The 16,076-nt window shown below is 49.1% G+C and overlaps 2 protein-coding genes across 12 annotated transcripts in view; both read right to left on the bottom strand.

The window, feature by feature from the left end:
• PRDM15 (PR/SET domain 15) overlaps positions 1-3,300 on the bottom strand; it is a 58,539-nt gene extending 55,239 nt beyond the window's left edge. For 2 of the 7 annotated variants that reach the window (XR_014078030.1, XM_081574176.1), the window contains exon 1: positions 3,228-3,300. The gene's annotated coding sequence lies outside the window, so the exon portion shown is untranslated. Of the gene's footprint in view, positions 1-3,223 lie in introns of all 7 variants that reach the window. The other 5 variants (XR_014078029.1, XM_081574175.1, XR_014078031.1 and 2 more) reach the window with 3 other exon arrangements.
• Positions 3,301-10,829: 7,529 nt separating this feature from the next.
• The window catches only part of C2CD2 (C2 calcium dependent domain containing 2), a 61,949-nt gene continuing 56,702 nt past the window's right edge, over positions 10,830-16,076 (bottom strand). For 4 of the 5 annotated variants that reach the window (XM_081574182.1, XM_081574184.1, XM_081574183.1 and 1 more), the window contains one exon: positions 10,830-15,092. In XM_081574182.1, coding sequence (XP_081430308.1) covers positions 14,872-15,092 — 221 coding nt within the window. In that variant the 3' untranslated portion in view covers positions 10,830-14,871. The remainder of the gene's footprint in view (positions 15,093-16,076) is intronic. The other variant, XR_014078033.1, reaches the window with a different exon arrangement.

Here is a 16,076-nt window from a genome sequence, read left to right on the forward strand (position 1 = left end):
GCCTTACTTGAAACAGCTGTGAGGGACGTAATTTCCAGCATATAATAAATATTGACTTCTTAAAATAGTTCTGTGGCTCTTTAAGCATGTCTATTGGAATCGAAGCACCAGAGTGTGGCATCCGGTCATGGGGTGTGTGGACAAACTCTTCTCCCCCTTCAGGAGGCGCTTCTGTCTCTACCAGCGTTTGTTTCCATCACTGCAGGTGTTAAACCCGTGTCACATTGGTGCTTGAAATGTCTACGGATCACCTTTTACGCATACAGATCGAACCGGTCTTGATTTTCTAGGACCCTGAGTCTGTGGTAACTTCTCCTGGACTGAGCTATTGTTCCAATAACTGGGACACCACTGATCAAAATGGAAGTGCCGCCCACACTGGTGATCAGTCACGTGACACACAAGCTGGGTTTAATGAGGTAAACGGGGCTTTCTCCCCAGTCCACTCACATATGGTGGAACTTGATTCAGCTCTGTTCCTATCCTTTGCTCTCACAGATGCGAGTGCAGAGGGCTCTGCTCCACAGACAAGCAATTTTGGTGGGGGGAGGAGCTCTGTCACTACTTAGCGACAACCACTGCCTCAGGTCTCCCAGACACCGTGATGCCCACACACCTGTGAGCTGACCACGGCCCACACCAAGACTGGGGCTGGCGGTTGCCATGTCCTGGATGACGGGAGGGATCTTGCTTAAGCTGGGAGCACTTCAGGAGGGTGAGGACCAGGGCCGCGAGCACTGGGCAAGGGTCTCTCCCACCTTGAGGGGCCGTTTAAAAATGCTGGTGGTCTATTGGGCCGATTCCCTGACCACTCCCCAACCTGCACACCTGTCACCTGACTTCACTGAATGGCACCTCCTGTCACCCCCTGCACACTCCCCACCAGTCCAGCTGCAAGGCCTGCTTCACTCTAGAAACACTCCTTGACCTGTCACCTCATTTCCCCTCTGCCTCCACCCTGTTTCTAGGGGAAAGACATAGATTTGCTGGACCCCTGCCCAAAGCCCCCAGGGGTGTCTGGCTCTCAGGGTGAACTCTTGAGTAGAGTACAGCTTGTGCTACCCTGACTTGGCCCACAAAGCTTACTGCCACCCCAGGGCCTTTGCACTTGCCCTCACCCCAGATCTCCACTGAGGAACACTGGTTTCCATTCAGACATCCCCTCCTCAGATAGACCTTCTGGGTCCCCACTGCCCAGCTGCGCCTACCCCTGCCCAAACCCCCACCTCCACCTGCCACCCTTCCTGCCTTCTTCTCCAGGCTCCAACCATTATCCATCTCCTCCCCTCCAGAACATTCGATCCATGGGGCAGGGCCTTCTCTCTTGTTCTCTGCAGCACCTGGAAAGTGACAGCTGCTTGATGGATGGCCGATGAATGCAGGCATACATGAACTGTGTGAGATGAACTCAGCAAGTATCGTCACGGGTCACAACTGTGAAAAGGAGGCTGAGAAAGCATTTGAGTCTCTGCTCACAATCTCAACCTCTCAAATCCCATGTCCAAGAAACAGCTGCCTTCAATCTCTCTTAAATCCACAGAATGGGTGCAGTGTTCTTCTCCTGGCCTTTTACACAGACAATGGTATGTGAGACGTATATGCCAAGCTAATGGAGTTCTTTTTCAAATACAATTATTCCCAGAAAAGCTATTAGCCTTGCAGTTGATTTTTTTTTTTAATGGGTCTTCTGGAAAAATATAAATGTTTTTTCTGTTTACAAAACAGAACATATTACTACTGCATTCTTTGTTGGCAACTTTTCTGCAAAAATATGAACCAAAGATATAGGAGAAAAAAACTACATAGGATAAATCGTACTATTTTTCCTCTTCAAAATTCAAACTATAGTTCTGTTTTCTTAATCATTCAACGTCATAAGGTAGTGATGTCAAGGAAATCCGGAGAAGCAGAGTGAAGCAGTGAAAATGTGGAAAATGTGAAAATATCCAGGTTTGAAACAAAATATGGTGGTGGTGCGTGTGTAGTGGAGGGGACGGAGAGAGAAGGGAGAGGCTGACTTATAAAAACAAAGTGTACACATCATTACAGGTTCCAGGGAGAGTTCACACTGTTGCCTCTTAAGAGTTGTCACAAAACCAGTTGCTCATTTACTTTTCATCCTTAAAAATACTTACAGGAACAGGGTTCTCCAAATTGATCTGGTGAGTTCAGATTTTATGAGAGTGGCTTAGGCAAATATGGTATTTGTGGGCTGGCAGCTTTAAATATGTACACGGGTCCACGTGTCTCTGATCACACACTTTTTTCTACCATTTTAATGTACCCATGGTGTACCCAGTGGTGGGGAGAGATCAATTTCTGAGCGTTTGTGGATTAAAAAAAATCTCATCCACTACATTAAGAACTTAATAAACACATAATAAATAACTATAACCATCAAGTACATGGATATTTCCATAGGGCGTTTCCACTTGTCCCCTCAAAGCTGACTCTCACCCGTCCTACATCCTCTCCAGAGGCCACATGGCCTGCTGGTCCACCTGTCCGAGCCAGGGCGGGGCCAGCGCGCCCCTTCCCAGCACGGCCACCCACCCGGAGAGCAGGCACATGTCACCTGTCCATGGGTTTCACTATCTTGCCTCTGCCATGCAAGGGTTTACACAAACGGGATGCAGGGTGCTCTTGGGGGTGGGGGTGGGGTGGGCAGCCCCATCGCCCAAATTCAGGGGTCTGCCTTTGTAATCGCAGGAGCCAGAGGTCCAGGGACCCTCCTCGTGCGCCCCCGGAGGCTGGGCCCAAGACGGGGGAGCGTGACATCACGAGGGACCGTCGGCGACGAGGGCGCCCGGGGGCGGGACCGCGGGCCGGGGGCCGGGGACGGCGGACCCCCAGCGCCGCGCCCACGGGCGAACGCGGCCTCGGCCCACGCCGGGAGCCGGCCGGCCGGGGTGCGGGGGGCGGCGGGCGGCGGGGCCCGCGGCGGGGCCGGCGGCGGCGGGCGGGCGGGCAGGCGGCGCGCAGGGTGATCCCGGAGCGGCTCCGGGAAATCCAGCCGGGTTTTGACTCCGATCGCCCACGGTGCCCGCAGCCGGCGAATGTAACAAAGAACAGGCGGCATGGCGGATGGACCGGGGCGGGCGGCGGGCCGGGCGGGGCCGGGGGCGGCAGGCCGGGCCGGGGCGCACGGGGGCGGCCGGCCGGGGGCTGCTGGCCGGGGCGGCGCGCGCGGGGGCGGGCGGCGGGCGCGGGGCCCGGGCTTTACCTGCCTTTGGAATGTGCAGAGCGGGATCGGATCCGGACTCCGGGTTGCGATCCGCTCCGGAAACTGCGCAGCACCGGAAGCCGGGGGGCGGCAGCGGGGCATTGTGGGAGTTGTAGTCCTCGGGGGGCGCGGGCGGCGTGGACGCGAGAGCCTGGACAGAAGAGCGGGAGCGGGCGGCGTGGGCCTGGACTGGGCGGTGTGGCCGCGGAGCGGGCGATCTGGACTGGGGAGCGGGCAGGGTGGACCGAGAGCGGTTGATGTGGACGGGGCAGCGGGCGGCGTGGACTAGAGAGCCTGGAAGTAGGCGATGTGGACGCGGAAGCGGGCGGCATGGACCAGCGAGCAGCAGGGCGCGGGTCGTGTGGACCGAGAGGAGGTGGCACGGACGGGTGGAGCGGCAGCGGATGCGGTGGACGGGGCAGTGGGATTGCGGACCTCATGGACAAGGGGGACCGGAGCGGCGTGGACTGGACTGTGGCAGGGCGCGGGCGAGGCGTGGACCGGTCGCTGGGTGAACGGGCGGTGTGGATCCGGATCGGCCGGGAGACGCTTAGCGGATTCCGGCTGCCCTTTCCCCGGGCCCGGGGGCGGGGGGGCGTCAAGCGGCAGCGCGCGCCCCTTCGCCAGTGGCGCGGCGGGTCCAGATACCCCTGACGGGTTCGCGGGTTCGCGTTGGCAGCTCGCACACCCCCACCCGGCACGGACCTTTCTTCTGACTGCTTCCTCGAGACTTAATTTCCTGGGGGCGCGGGGGGAGGTGAAAGAGAGTCGAACTTTCTTTTTTTCTAATTTATTTGTATTTTAATTGAAGGATAATTGCTTTACAGAGTTTTGTTTTCTGTCAAACATCAACAAGAATCAGCCATAGGTGCACCCATGTCCCCTCCCTCCAGAACCTCTCTCCCATCTTCTTCCCCATCCCACTGTTCTAGGTTGTTACACAGCCCCTGTTTGAGTTCCCTGGTCATACAGCAAATTCCCATTGGCTATTTATTTTACATATGGTATTGTAAATTTCCATGTTACTCTCTCCATACATCTCAACCTCCCCACCATCACCCCGACCCCGCCGGTGTCCATAAGTCTGTTTGCTGCCCAGGAATAATGATTTCTGAATTTAGCCCACGGAGCTGCTTGCTACCCTTCTTGGTCATCTTTCTGTCCACTTGGAAAAGGCTTAGAGGCTCTTGACCTGTTTGCCAAGCTTGTAAATTAGAGCAGCTCACTGATTGGAGATCCTGCCATTTCAGTCCAGGCCCTGGGAGTCCCCAGAGTTCTGCCTTAACCACTGCTCCACACTGCACTGTGCCAAGTACCTACAGGAACCCCGGATGCTGCGAACTTGAGGCCAGGGCGCCACTGCCTGGCAGTAACTCTTTCTGTCCCCTCTGCCTTCCACCCAAGCTTGGGGGAGGTATGGGGCTTGTATGGTCTCAACCCTTATCATTCACTGAACAGTCACAAAGGCATAGAAACAGAAGGGACCAGAAGGATCCTTCATCTAGTCCTGGGCTCTCAGATTTGGCTATGTAGCTGCCTTGTACATTTCTGCCTGGCAAAAACTCATTGATAAAGTCAAAGAGAGGGACTGAACTGAGGGCAATGATTTGAAATTGATATTAAAAAGGGCTCCTTCCCCTGATTTATATAAGGCTCTTGAGAACCAGTAAGAAAAAGATAAAGAACCCAACAGAAAATGAACAGTCTATGGACAGTTCACAGAAAATACAATGACTCCTATGTGTGTTAGTCCCTCACTCGTCTCCAACTCTTTTTTGACACCGTGACTGTTGCCCTCCAGGCTCCCCTGTCCCTGGGATTCTCCAGGCAAGAATACTGGAGTGGGTTGCCTTGCCCTCCTCCAGGGGATCTTCCCAACCCAGGGATCAAACCCAGGTCTCCCACATTGCAGGCAGATTCTCTACTGTCTGAGCCACCGGGGAAGCCCATAGGAAATGTTAACCAACTATATTATTGCAGCTGTAATAATATTTGAAGAGACCGTAGAGAAACAAACGGTCTAATCCTTTCCAGGTTCAGATGTAATCAGCACAGCCTCCATCTGTGCCATGTGTTAATATCCACAGAAATCCTTGAAGCACAGAACCTTTGGCCCAGCAGTCCCACCTGCAGGAATTTACCCTTTGGCCAGATTCACTTGTACAAATTGATCTGTGTACGAGGTTGATCTTTTTTTTCTTTGCCCACACCTTGAGGCTTGTGCGACCTTAATTCCCTGATTAGGGATTGAACCTACGCCCTGGGCAGTGAAGTTGATCTTAATTTCCCATCAGCAGGGCATGTCCATAGGGACTGGGGAGGAAGTACTGCTGGGGGTCCTTTCTCTGCTCCTCCCCACCCTTGCCTCCCCCACCCTGACAGACAGCCTTCCCCAGTGGCTGCCCGGTGGCACTCTCAGTAGGTCTGCATCAAGGCCTCCCACACCTGGATCACCTCACCTGTGCCTCCTCAGCTCCACCCTGCTGAGCCCCACCCAGTAATGAGATTCCAGCCTTCTGTTCCTCGAACACATTGCCAAGGTCTACACTCACCCCTGTATCTTGGAACATGTTCCCAGGTTCTCCCCGTCATTCAGGTCTTTGCCCAAGTGCACCCCAACTCCCAAGAGCCCCAAACTGACCACAGCAGCTAATGTGCAACCCCCACCAACACACCCACCCCTCTTGAGACATCACTCCCAGGTCTCATCCCCAATGGCTGGTTCTCTGCTCTCTGCACAGCAAATAAGTGCTGGTATATATGCACAGAGAAGATGGTTTACAGAAAACGAAAATGACCTGAAGGCGTTCCTCATAATGATGCATACAGCCCAGGGCTGGGATCCACATTCCCCAAGGTCATTGCATTTTCACAAGAATTCTCAGCCTGTTCAGTATATTCCATCTATGAGGGCTGAAAATAATTCATTTAAAGGCAGTTTAGTATCCAAAAGGATAAAGTTTAGGGGAAAAAAAAGTTTGTTGCCGGAAGTATCAAACTCTAATTGTTAACGACTAACGAGTTAACACGTCTTCCCTGAATCCCAGACAGGAAAACAAAAAACACCTATAAAGGATGTCACCTATAAAGGAGGCAATCAGGAAATGTGAATATGGACTGTGATACTAAATTGCAGTATTGCATCAATGTTAAGTTTCCCTGGCATGAGCATTGTGTTAATGATATGAAGGAAGAGGCCCATGTTCTTAGAACCAGACATGAAACAACAGGCTGTGATAGCTTACGGTGAATGGTGTCGGATTCATGATATCCGAAGAAGAAGATTTAACTTTGGGACCAGGGACCAGGCTTGATCACTCAAGAGCTTTTGTGTAGCAGAGTTTTATTAAAGAAAAGGGACAGAGAAATCTTCTAACATAGACATCAGAAGGGGGATGGAGAGTGCCTTCCATGCTAGTCTTTAGCCGGATGTTTTATGTCTGTTAGAAAGCTATTAATCAGATAAGAGAGACACCTCAAGACTGACAGAGTTTCACCAGGTCCCTCTCCCACAATATGCATTTTTGAGATAGGGTGGCACGAAGTGTGTCATCCCCCAGCCATAAAACAATTGATATGAATACTGGTTTGTTGAGCTATTACCAGCCCAAGGTTTGAGAAAAGAAAAAAAAAGTTAGTCTTAGGTGGAACCGTTTTGAAGAAAGGCAAATTCCAAAGCAAATACATAGTTTCATTACATAGCTTAAGAAAAACATTTCCATAAGAAAAATGTATTGGTTAGCTCAAGGTTTGAGAAAAATTAAGTTCTTGTGGAACCAGGTGTCATCATGGCAACACAGAATTTTAAAAGACACTTGCAGCCTATTTCCTCCATTTGGAGACCCCTGGCCCTCCTGCCTGTTACCCTCTCAGCTGGTTCAGAATTGGGAAAGGAGTACATCAAGGTTGTATACTGTCACTGCTTATTTAACTTATATGCAGAGTACATAATGCAAAATGCCAGGCTGGATGAAGCATAAGCTGGAATCAAGATTGCTGGGAGAAATATCAATAACCTCAGCTATTCAGATGACACCCCCCCTTACAGCAGAAAGCGAAGAGGAGTTAAAGAGCTTCTTGATGAAAGTGAAAGAGGAGAGTGAAAAAGCTTGCTTAAAAACAACATTCAATAAACTAAGATCATAGCATCTGGGCCCATCATTTCATGGCAATAAATAGGGAAACAATAGAAACAGTGAGAGAGTTTATTTTCTTGGGCTCCAAAATCACTGCGGACGGTGACTGCAGCCATGAAAATAAAAGATGCTTGCTCCTTGGGAGAAAAGTATGACAAATCTAGATAACATATTAAAAAGCAGAGACATTACTTTGCCAACAAAGTTTATCTAGTCCAAGCTATGGTTTTTCCAGTAGTCATGTATTGATGTGAGAGGTGGGCCATAAAGAAAGCTGAGTCCCGAAGAACTGATGCTTTTGAGCTGTGGTGTTGGAGAAGACTCTTGAGAGTCCCTTGGACTGCAAGGAGATCAAACCAGTCCATCCTAAAGGAAATCAGTCCTGAACATTCATTGGAAGGACTGTTGCTGAAACTCCAATACTTTGGCCATCTGATGTGAAGAGCCAACTCATCGGAAAAGACCCTGATGTTGGGAAAGATTGAAGGCAAGAGCAGAAGAAGGCAACAGAGGATGAGATGGTTGGATGGCATCACCAACTCAATGGACATGAGTTTGAGCAAGCTCCAGGAGATGGTGAAGGACAGGGAATCCTGGGGTGCTGCAGTCCATGGGGTCACAAAGAGCTGGACACGACTGAGTGACAGAACATGTTCTTAGAAAATGCTTTCTGATGAATTTAGGGTGAAACATGATGTCCTCAAACAATAATCTATCAATTGAGCACTAGATCCTGGATTGAACAAATGGAGCAAAACCAGTGAATCTAGTTGAAGGATACATAGGTTATTCTGTAGGCTGGAATTTTAAAAAATAAACTGGGAGAATTTAAAACAAAAACAAAAACACACAAGGCCTTCCCTTGTGTGTTTGAGTGGCTAAGTCTCCACACTCCCCATGTAACAGGCCAAGGTTAGATCCCTGGTCGGGGAACTGAATCCCACATGCTACAAAGAAGATTTAAGATCCTGTGTGCCAGGAACAGCCAAATAAATAAGTAAGTATAAAACTCCACATAAACAGAGAAGTGCTTCCCATATTATCAGTGGATTTTCCTTCCTGAACAGAGAGCAGCTGTGATGTTAAGATGTCATTGCTTTACTGTGCAGCCCCAGATTGGGGCTCATGCTCTCAGCCCTGACACTGGCCTGCCTGATACGTGTCTCATACCTCTGGTGTTTTGTTAATTTAAACATAAAGCTCCTTTGCTAGGGGATATTGTGGACATACATACCCTAAGCTTCACTTCTCCACACCACCTTCAGCTTCTGCTTTCAATCTGGCTAATTCTTCCCATCCAGATAAAGAGAACTAACCAGCAAATAGTCTCATGCCTACTATGTGCCAAGCAATGCATCTCATGTTCCATCATTCTCACCCATAACATAAAGTTCAGGAAAGACCATATGAGGCCACAAGTCCTCGGTCTCTTTAGTTGACATGAGGTAGTGGAGACTAGTGGTCATCAAAATGGGTTCTGCAGCCAGGCAGCCTGGGCTTAAATTCTGGTCCTGCCAGTTACCAGCTGTGTGATCTTGAGCAAGTGACTTAACCTCTCCATGCCTCAGTTTCCTGAGACCATAATTCACAGGGTTGCTTCAAAGAGCACAGAGGTCAGTGTCTAGTAAATACTCTGCAAAATCCTGGCACATAGCAAGCGCTCAGTTAGTTTTGGCAATAATTACTGTGATCACAAGTCTTCCCCTGGTATTTCTCTAAAATATCAAGCATGCCCATGCACCTATACAAGCATCCAACTTGATGAATATTGACAGCATAAGTATCATGAATAGTTCTGAATGCCTGGCACATGCAAAGCATAGCTTGGCCATTTGCATTATGGACAGTTACGATTCAGAGCGGAGGTGAGTTGTGGGCAACTGTGGAAGGCGATGCCCCTGGCTCACCTTGGGAAGAGGGTATGGCCTGGCAGCTTTCTCTTGAGGGCGGGCACTGTGCTAAGTCATTCATGCTGGTATCCAGCCCTCTATGGTGAGCGAGCTGCCTTTCATTTAATAAACGATTTACTGACACATATACACAGCACCCTATATTTGTGAGGGACCAAGGTCAAGAGCAGCACTCTTTGTCACCCACATGCCCTCCACATCCGCTCCGTCCCCGGACTCTGGTGAGTGGGGTAGGAGTGGGTGAGCAGAGTTCCTGTATGAGCTGATACACAGCTGTCAGATGGCGTCCGTCACTGCCCTTCATGGGCACCATTCCAAACCCAGGGGATACAGGCACCCACATTCTTGCCGGGCTTCACGTCTAGGACAGGATGAGAAGGGGCCCAGTGACAGGCTGAAGGATGCTGATGGAAGTGCTCTGGGGCAAGCACTTCACGTAGAATGCAGGACTTGTTTGGCTAGACCATAAGAATGGGGAGAGGTGTGTCCTGGGGCTGAGGGGTGCTCACTCCAGAATGAATGTGCTGAAGTGGCTGAACTGGATCCATCTATGCTGTGTAGACGGGATTGGCAAGAGCACAGTGTGCACCTGCAAGTGACCGCCAGGAGATCAGGTTAGGAGAGCTGGTCATCCAGCACCTCCATCCAGACTCATCCTGGAGCGTCAGCGCAGAATAGACCGCTGGCCACACAGGAAGCAGCTGTTCAATAGAGGGCTTGGGATGCCTTAATCCCAAACCAGACTCAGCGCCATTGCCACCTGCCATGTCCAGAGCAGAGAATCCAGAGCCGAGCCTGCAATGCTGGGGCTTTATGTAGGCGGACTCTTCCTCTGAAATGCAGGGCTGTGAGTCAGTCTTGGCCCTCAAGTGACCACTCCATACCCTAGAGGACATTCAGGGTTAGGACAGCTGAGAGGAATGGTGGGGATGGGGATGGGGGCTGGACTGGGGACCAGTTTTGTTAGGGCTTGGGCAGGGCAGCAGGGAGGAAATTGACACAAACAGGGAAGCTGATAAGCAGCAAAGATGTGAGACCTGCAGGGCTGGTACAGGATACTCTGTCTGTGCACCCCTCCCGGCCCCTGCCCTACCCCTACCCCCAGAACCTGCAGCCTGGATCCCAGCCATCCTGGGGCCCCACCTGGCATCTACTCCTCCAACGCTCAGGCAGCTGGGACAGGGTGATGATGGCGGCATGGTGGATGGATAGTGGTTTCACCCCAAGGGGAACGGTGCTCCTCAAAAAGTCCCTGGGGATCACACGGGGTCACATAGCCACTGGGGGACCCAGGCCAAGAGACCCTGAGTGGCAGGCAGCACCTACAATTCACCGGGGCCCTAAAGTTCACTGGAGACACTGTCGTTCCAGTAAATGATTTTAGCCCTAGGCTTAAAGCAGGTGCTTAGTGACATACAAATCATTTATGAAGAATGTCAGCTCTTCCTCCAACCAGCTGACCAGGGTTGCACCTGACGAGAGAAAGACCAGGATTCCTGGACCCTTGGAGAAGCTGTGGGACACTGGCGCAGCACAGGACTCAGCAAAGATAACTCAGTGTTTGGTGTTCTGTGGGCCCGTTTATTTCCTTCCAAGACCATTTGCGTTCCAGCCACACCTTCCCGGGATGAACCCAACCACACAAGGTCAGTATGAGACCGCAGTCTGTTTTTAAAGTGCTACCCAGGAATACAATCACGGTCGGGTAAATTCATCACCATGCTTGGTCATCAAGCCAAACCTCTCCGCATACCTGGAAACTCTTTTGTTTTCTTCTTTTTTTAAAAAAAAAAAAAAAATGTAGCTTTGATATAACATTGGGGAGGGGGGAACTAGAAGCCTAAATTATAAATGGCACATTACTGGTCATTTGAAAGCTGGAGGAATGGGGCTGTGCTGTGCTCAGTCATGCCCAACCCTTTGTGACCCCACGGACTGTAGACTGTCAGGTTCCTCTGTCCATGGGATTTCCCAGGCAAGAACACTGGAGTGGGTTACCATTTCCGCCTCCAGGGTAAATGGGGCAGTTTGTTGCATTTTGACTGCTTCCTCATCTGGAAGGAAGGAATGCCAAAAAAAAAAAAAAAAGAAGAAGGAAGCAGAGAGGTGTAACCTGAGTTTGCTTCATAGGACTAGCAGTGCCAATGTACCCGGGCCACTTGCTTTGGTCATCACGCCTTCACAGGTTTGGGGTGGTGGTGGCAGGACCTGGCATCAAGGTCTAGGCTGGTGCTGAGACCTGTTTTTCATCTGATGGAGTTAAATGTTCTGACTTCCAACATCCACCAACTTATATTTCAAGTTTCAAGACTGAAGGCCATGAGAACATTACTCAGAAAACATTTGAAGTGAGTGGCAGCAGTGTAAATTAACCTTTTCCTTTCTGTTCAAGAAGAAAATGTACAGCGTTCTTCTATAGATGTGACCAGTAAGACCAATCAAACATCTGGACAGGCACCCAGCTTGTGATTGGCTGGCAGCAGCAGGCCAGGTAGTCATCTCTAGAAATCCAGGGATGCTTGTGAACTTAAACTTGAGACCTGATTGAAATAAAGTGCTCGGTCTAAACCTTCTTCCTCATAGCAGGTTTTCAGCCAGAATGATGAGATGGGTACTTCTGTTGATGCTACATGAAAACAGACACACACCTAAAGGTCCATTTCATTCCTCAGGAAATAACACAGGCTCGTCCTTAAACAAATCCAATAGAATTATTGATAAGTTATTAAAACCGACACGAGCAGCTGGTTCCAGACATACAGATACACATTAATATTAGCGTTCATGAGAAATTGCTTTCAAAGCACCACTCTGCAAGAATTTCATCAAAACAATATCAAAAGCCCCCAAACCACTCTCACATGTGGAAAAGGTAAAGGGAATGAAGTGGTTTACAATAAGTATTTGGTGTATAATCTTAATTGATGTTTGGTGTCAATGACATTTAACATAAATATCCTACACTATTAAAAAATACACCTGGATAAACAGCTTGCAAATGAAACATTCACAGTATCAATACAGCCCATGTTCTCACGGTACTACCCTGACCCTACCTTCCATTTTTCTTGTCTTATTCCTATGTCAGTGTCCTCTGTCACTTCAGAAAAACCCATTTGCTGGAGACTAATGTATGTGCATCTGGAGGGTGGGCTCCTGGAGTGACTTAAGTGGACAGGGTTCTTGATGTGTATCTAGTAGACACCAGCAAACACACATCTGCCCAGCACACACTCCCTCTTGTGTTAATCCATGTGCTTCTCCCTTGCAGGCTGCACGGAAACCCCCCGACACTTCCCCAGGACCCTGAAAAGTTTCAGATCTCGAGAAAGTTGAGAAGCAGAGCCCTGGATGAAGGTACGGAGCAGTGAACAGGATGCTCATGGGGTTGTTCAGGAATGGGAATGGCTATGACTTCTTTTAGAGCGAGAAAGTTGAAACTAAAACTCTGACACCTTCACACTCAAGTAAGTCGAGTTCAAATCAAATAAAAAATTGCACTAACAACTTCTGATCAGTGCCTGACATTCTGACACACACAATACCCTCTTAGAATTAATTCTGAAATGTCACAGGTTCTGCCGACCACATGAGAAAGGACAAACATCCCTCAAGTAAAACAGAACATTAATGAGACCATTGGTTCCAAAAGACTAGCAGTGATTTCTAGTCTGTGGGGACTAACTTGGTAGGAACATACTAGATTTTGGAATGCCACGTGCTAATTTACAGTGATAACAATTGGAGTATAGTCTTTAACAGCAATGTATGCTAAAAAAGTCATTTTACAGTCAGTTGATAATTCTTGGGACACCTAAGGATTTTGAAATGTGTGTTTTAAAATAAAATTCTTGGTTTTTAAGTTTTTTTGATGTGGACCATTTTTAAAGTCTTTATTGAACTTGTTTCAATACTGCTTCTGTTGTTTATATTCTAGATTTTGGCCACAAGGCATGTGGGATCTTAGCTCTCTGGCCAGGGATTGAACTCATACCCTCTACACTGGAAGGTGAGGTCTTAAGCACTGGATCACCAGGGAGTCCCTAAAGTAAAATTCTTAATGTTATTCTCTAATCTCATCCTCAAAAAGAAAAAAAGTAGGAAAGAATTCTACAACTTGATTTTTATAAAGGTTTCTGCTCATCCCTGGCTCTCTTACCCCTGACATATATGTTGAAGGAGTCACAAAAGCACCTCTAGAAAGGGACTCACCCAATTTCATATCTGTGACAGCAGCCAAGTTTTCATAATTGCCTTTTAATCTTATGGAGAAAAATGGATCTTATGCAAAACCTATCATCCTGATGACAGGTGCTCCTTAATAAGCATTTCTCCTAAAAGTGGCTCATCCAGAAGGAGTGAAAAACTGTGACTGGACCCCAGGGGAAAGGCGCAAAGATGAGGAATGTGGTTTCCCCCAGGGGAAAGGCGAATTGATGAGGAAGGTGGTTTGGAAGATCCATAGGGTACTAACATCATGTGCCAAGCTCACTGTTTTTTCCACTGGAAATTAAAACAAGGGCCTCCCAAGAGTGGCTGAGCACCATTCACAGTAGCATTCTGAAGAGCTCATAAAAGAAATCTGATGTACGTTTGGCTCATGTTATTAAACTTCCATTCCTAAGACTCACACCCGAGACATAAAATGATTTCCTCTTTTGTCCTGATAGTACTTTGTTTCAGCTGTTGGCAATATTTGGCAAAACCTTGAACTAAAGACAAACCACGTGGGTATGGTGAACACATCCTTGTGTCTGTGGCTTATTGCTCCTGACTTCATCTGATGGGCTGGCTGCTCTCCTGTGAGCCCGGATGGCAGACAGCAGGGAAAACATTCCGTGTGTCGACTGCTCTGTTGGTATTATTATAGCTTCTGATGCTATTCAGAAAAATGTAAAACCACATAAGGATTTACATATCTCCTACTTGCAAATAGGCTCAAAGTAAACTTAGAAAAGTGTTCAGCATAATATGCATAGGATATATTTAGTATTTGCATAATTTTTCAAGTTATATGGCTAATATCAAAGGCAAGTGTCTTCCTACATTTGTCATAGTGTTTCCATTACTGTGGTGATTTCTCTGTTTGCCTGTGTCCCACCTCTCAGTCCACAGGGGCAGCCGCACTTTTTATTCTGAGTAGCCAATCGGGAGAGGTGACTCATCCATTCCCTTCACAGTGACAGCACAGAGGGACCGTCCCCTTTGTTATATGGTCCAGGCACCAACCAAGGTTAGAGCATGGAGGACCGAGCCCGTTTCCCCAGCTGCCCTTCCACAGCCCCTTACAGTGAGTGCCACAGCTCACATGGGAAGTATCCTCCCATTTAACTTCAGTCCTTAGCTGTGAGCACAGACAAACGGTGGAGTCTTCGGGTCTCCTGGCTTTTGGTGGCAAATTGGGCTTTGGAGGTTCTCTTCAGGGAAACCTCCTAGATGGAGACTGGTTTTTTTACCCTTTAGTAGACAAAATGGTTGAAAAAAACCCCAGCTAGATGGTAGACAGGGCAGCCATCCACAGCTCGCAGGCCCTCTGGCTGTATCCCGGCAGGTTCTGATGGTGGGTCTGCATCTGCAGCATCCCCGGGGAGGGGGCGCCAGCCTATGGGCAGGGGTCCAAGGGGGCGCCATTCAGGGTGCTCTGGCCCCGGTGCCTGGAGAGCAGCTTCTTGTTCAGGATCCGGGAGAGGGTCGGCCCCTTCCTCCGCGCCCCATCAGGCTGCTGCAGGAACACTAGGTCGTTGTGCGACTGGCTCAGGCCGGGGTCTTTCTGCTGGTGCCGCCGGCGGAAGAAGAGCTTGGCACCCTTCCTCAAAATTCCTCCTGAAAGAGCAAAGCACAGGGTCAGGGGGCTGCGGCGAGAGGCTGGGTCATTTCTGGGAGGGAAGGAGAGAAGGCAGCTCCAGTGACTAACACAGGCAGCCTGTGACCGCAAGTGCAGAAAGGCAGCTGGGTCAGGCCTGTGAGCAGCACAAGAGCTCCCAAGGTGTAGTGAGCAGAGCAGCTTAAAACGTGTAGGGGCAGTGGGGTGGACTGTCCCTTGGAATCCATTCCCAGGGAAGGCACTTAGATCCCCGACTTTTAGGGGTCCCCCAGCCCTACCCACTCCCTGTCATGAGGAACAGTATAAATAGCAGAGCAGGGCTCTAATGACCCCGACAGGATGCTCTGATATTAAAACCAAATTAAGGACTCCGACAGAAATGATATTCACCTTCTTAGGAAAGTTGTTGTTTAGTCCCTGAGTCGTGTCCGACTCTTTGCGACCCTGTTGACTGTAGCCTGACAGGCTCCTCTGTCCATGGGATTTCCCAGGCAAGGATACTGGAGTGGGTTGCCATTTCCTTCTCCAGGGGATCTTCCTGACCCAGGGATCAAACCCGCATCTTCTGCACTAGCAGGTGGATTCTTTACCACTGAGCCACCTGGGAAGCCCCTTAGGAAAGTTAAATAACACTTATTCTTTTGAGGAGGAAGAGCTTTTATAACTCCAGATCCAGCATGTGTCTATCAAGCTAAGTCACATGAAATGTCTGTTACTCGATCACTTTTGATCTACAAAACCTCAATTTTGCTTGTTCCGACCTATGCGTATTCAACGTAAAATGATGGACAATGAAATAGAAAAAATATAGTAGCAGCAACGATTTCAACGGCGATGGTTCCTTAAAGGTTAAAGGCCAGCTACCATAGCAACAGGACAGAGCCCACTGACCTGCTTTCACTTCCACAAACTAGTTTAACATCCTGTGAACAAGGCCCAACAGGGTCCTTTCAGTCAAGCTGTGAAACCCATGACCATTTGCA

Source organism: Giraffa tippelskirchi, chromosome 2 (genome assembly GCF_054371585.1).
Source record: "Giraffa tippelskirchi isolate mGirTip1 chromosome 2, T2T-mGirTip1v1.2.pri, whole genome shotgun sequence".
NCBI classification, from domain to species: Eukaryota; Metazoa; Chordata; class Mammalia; order Artiodactyla; family Giraffidae; genus Giraffa; species Giraffa tippelskirchi.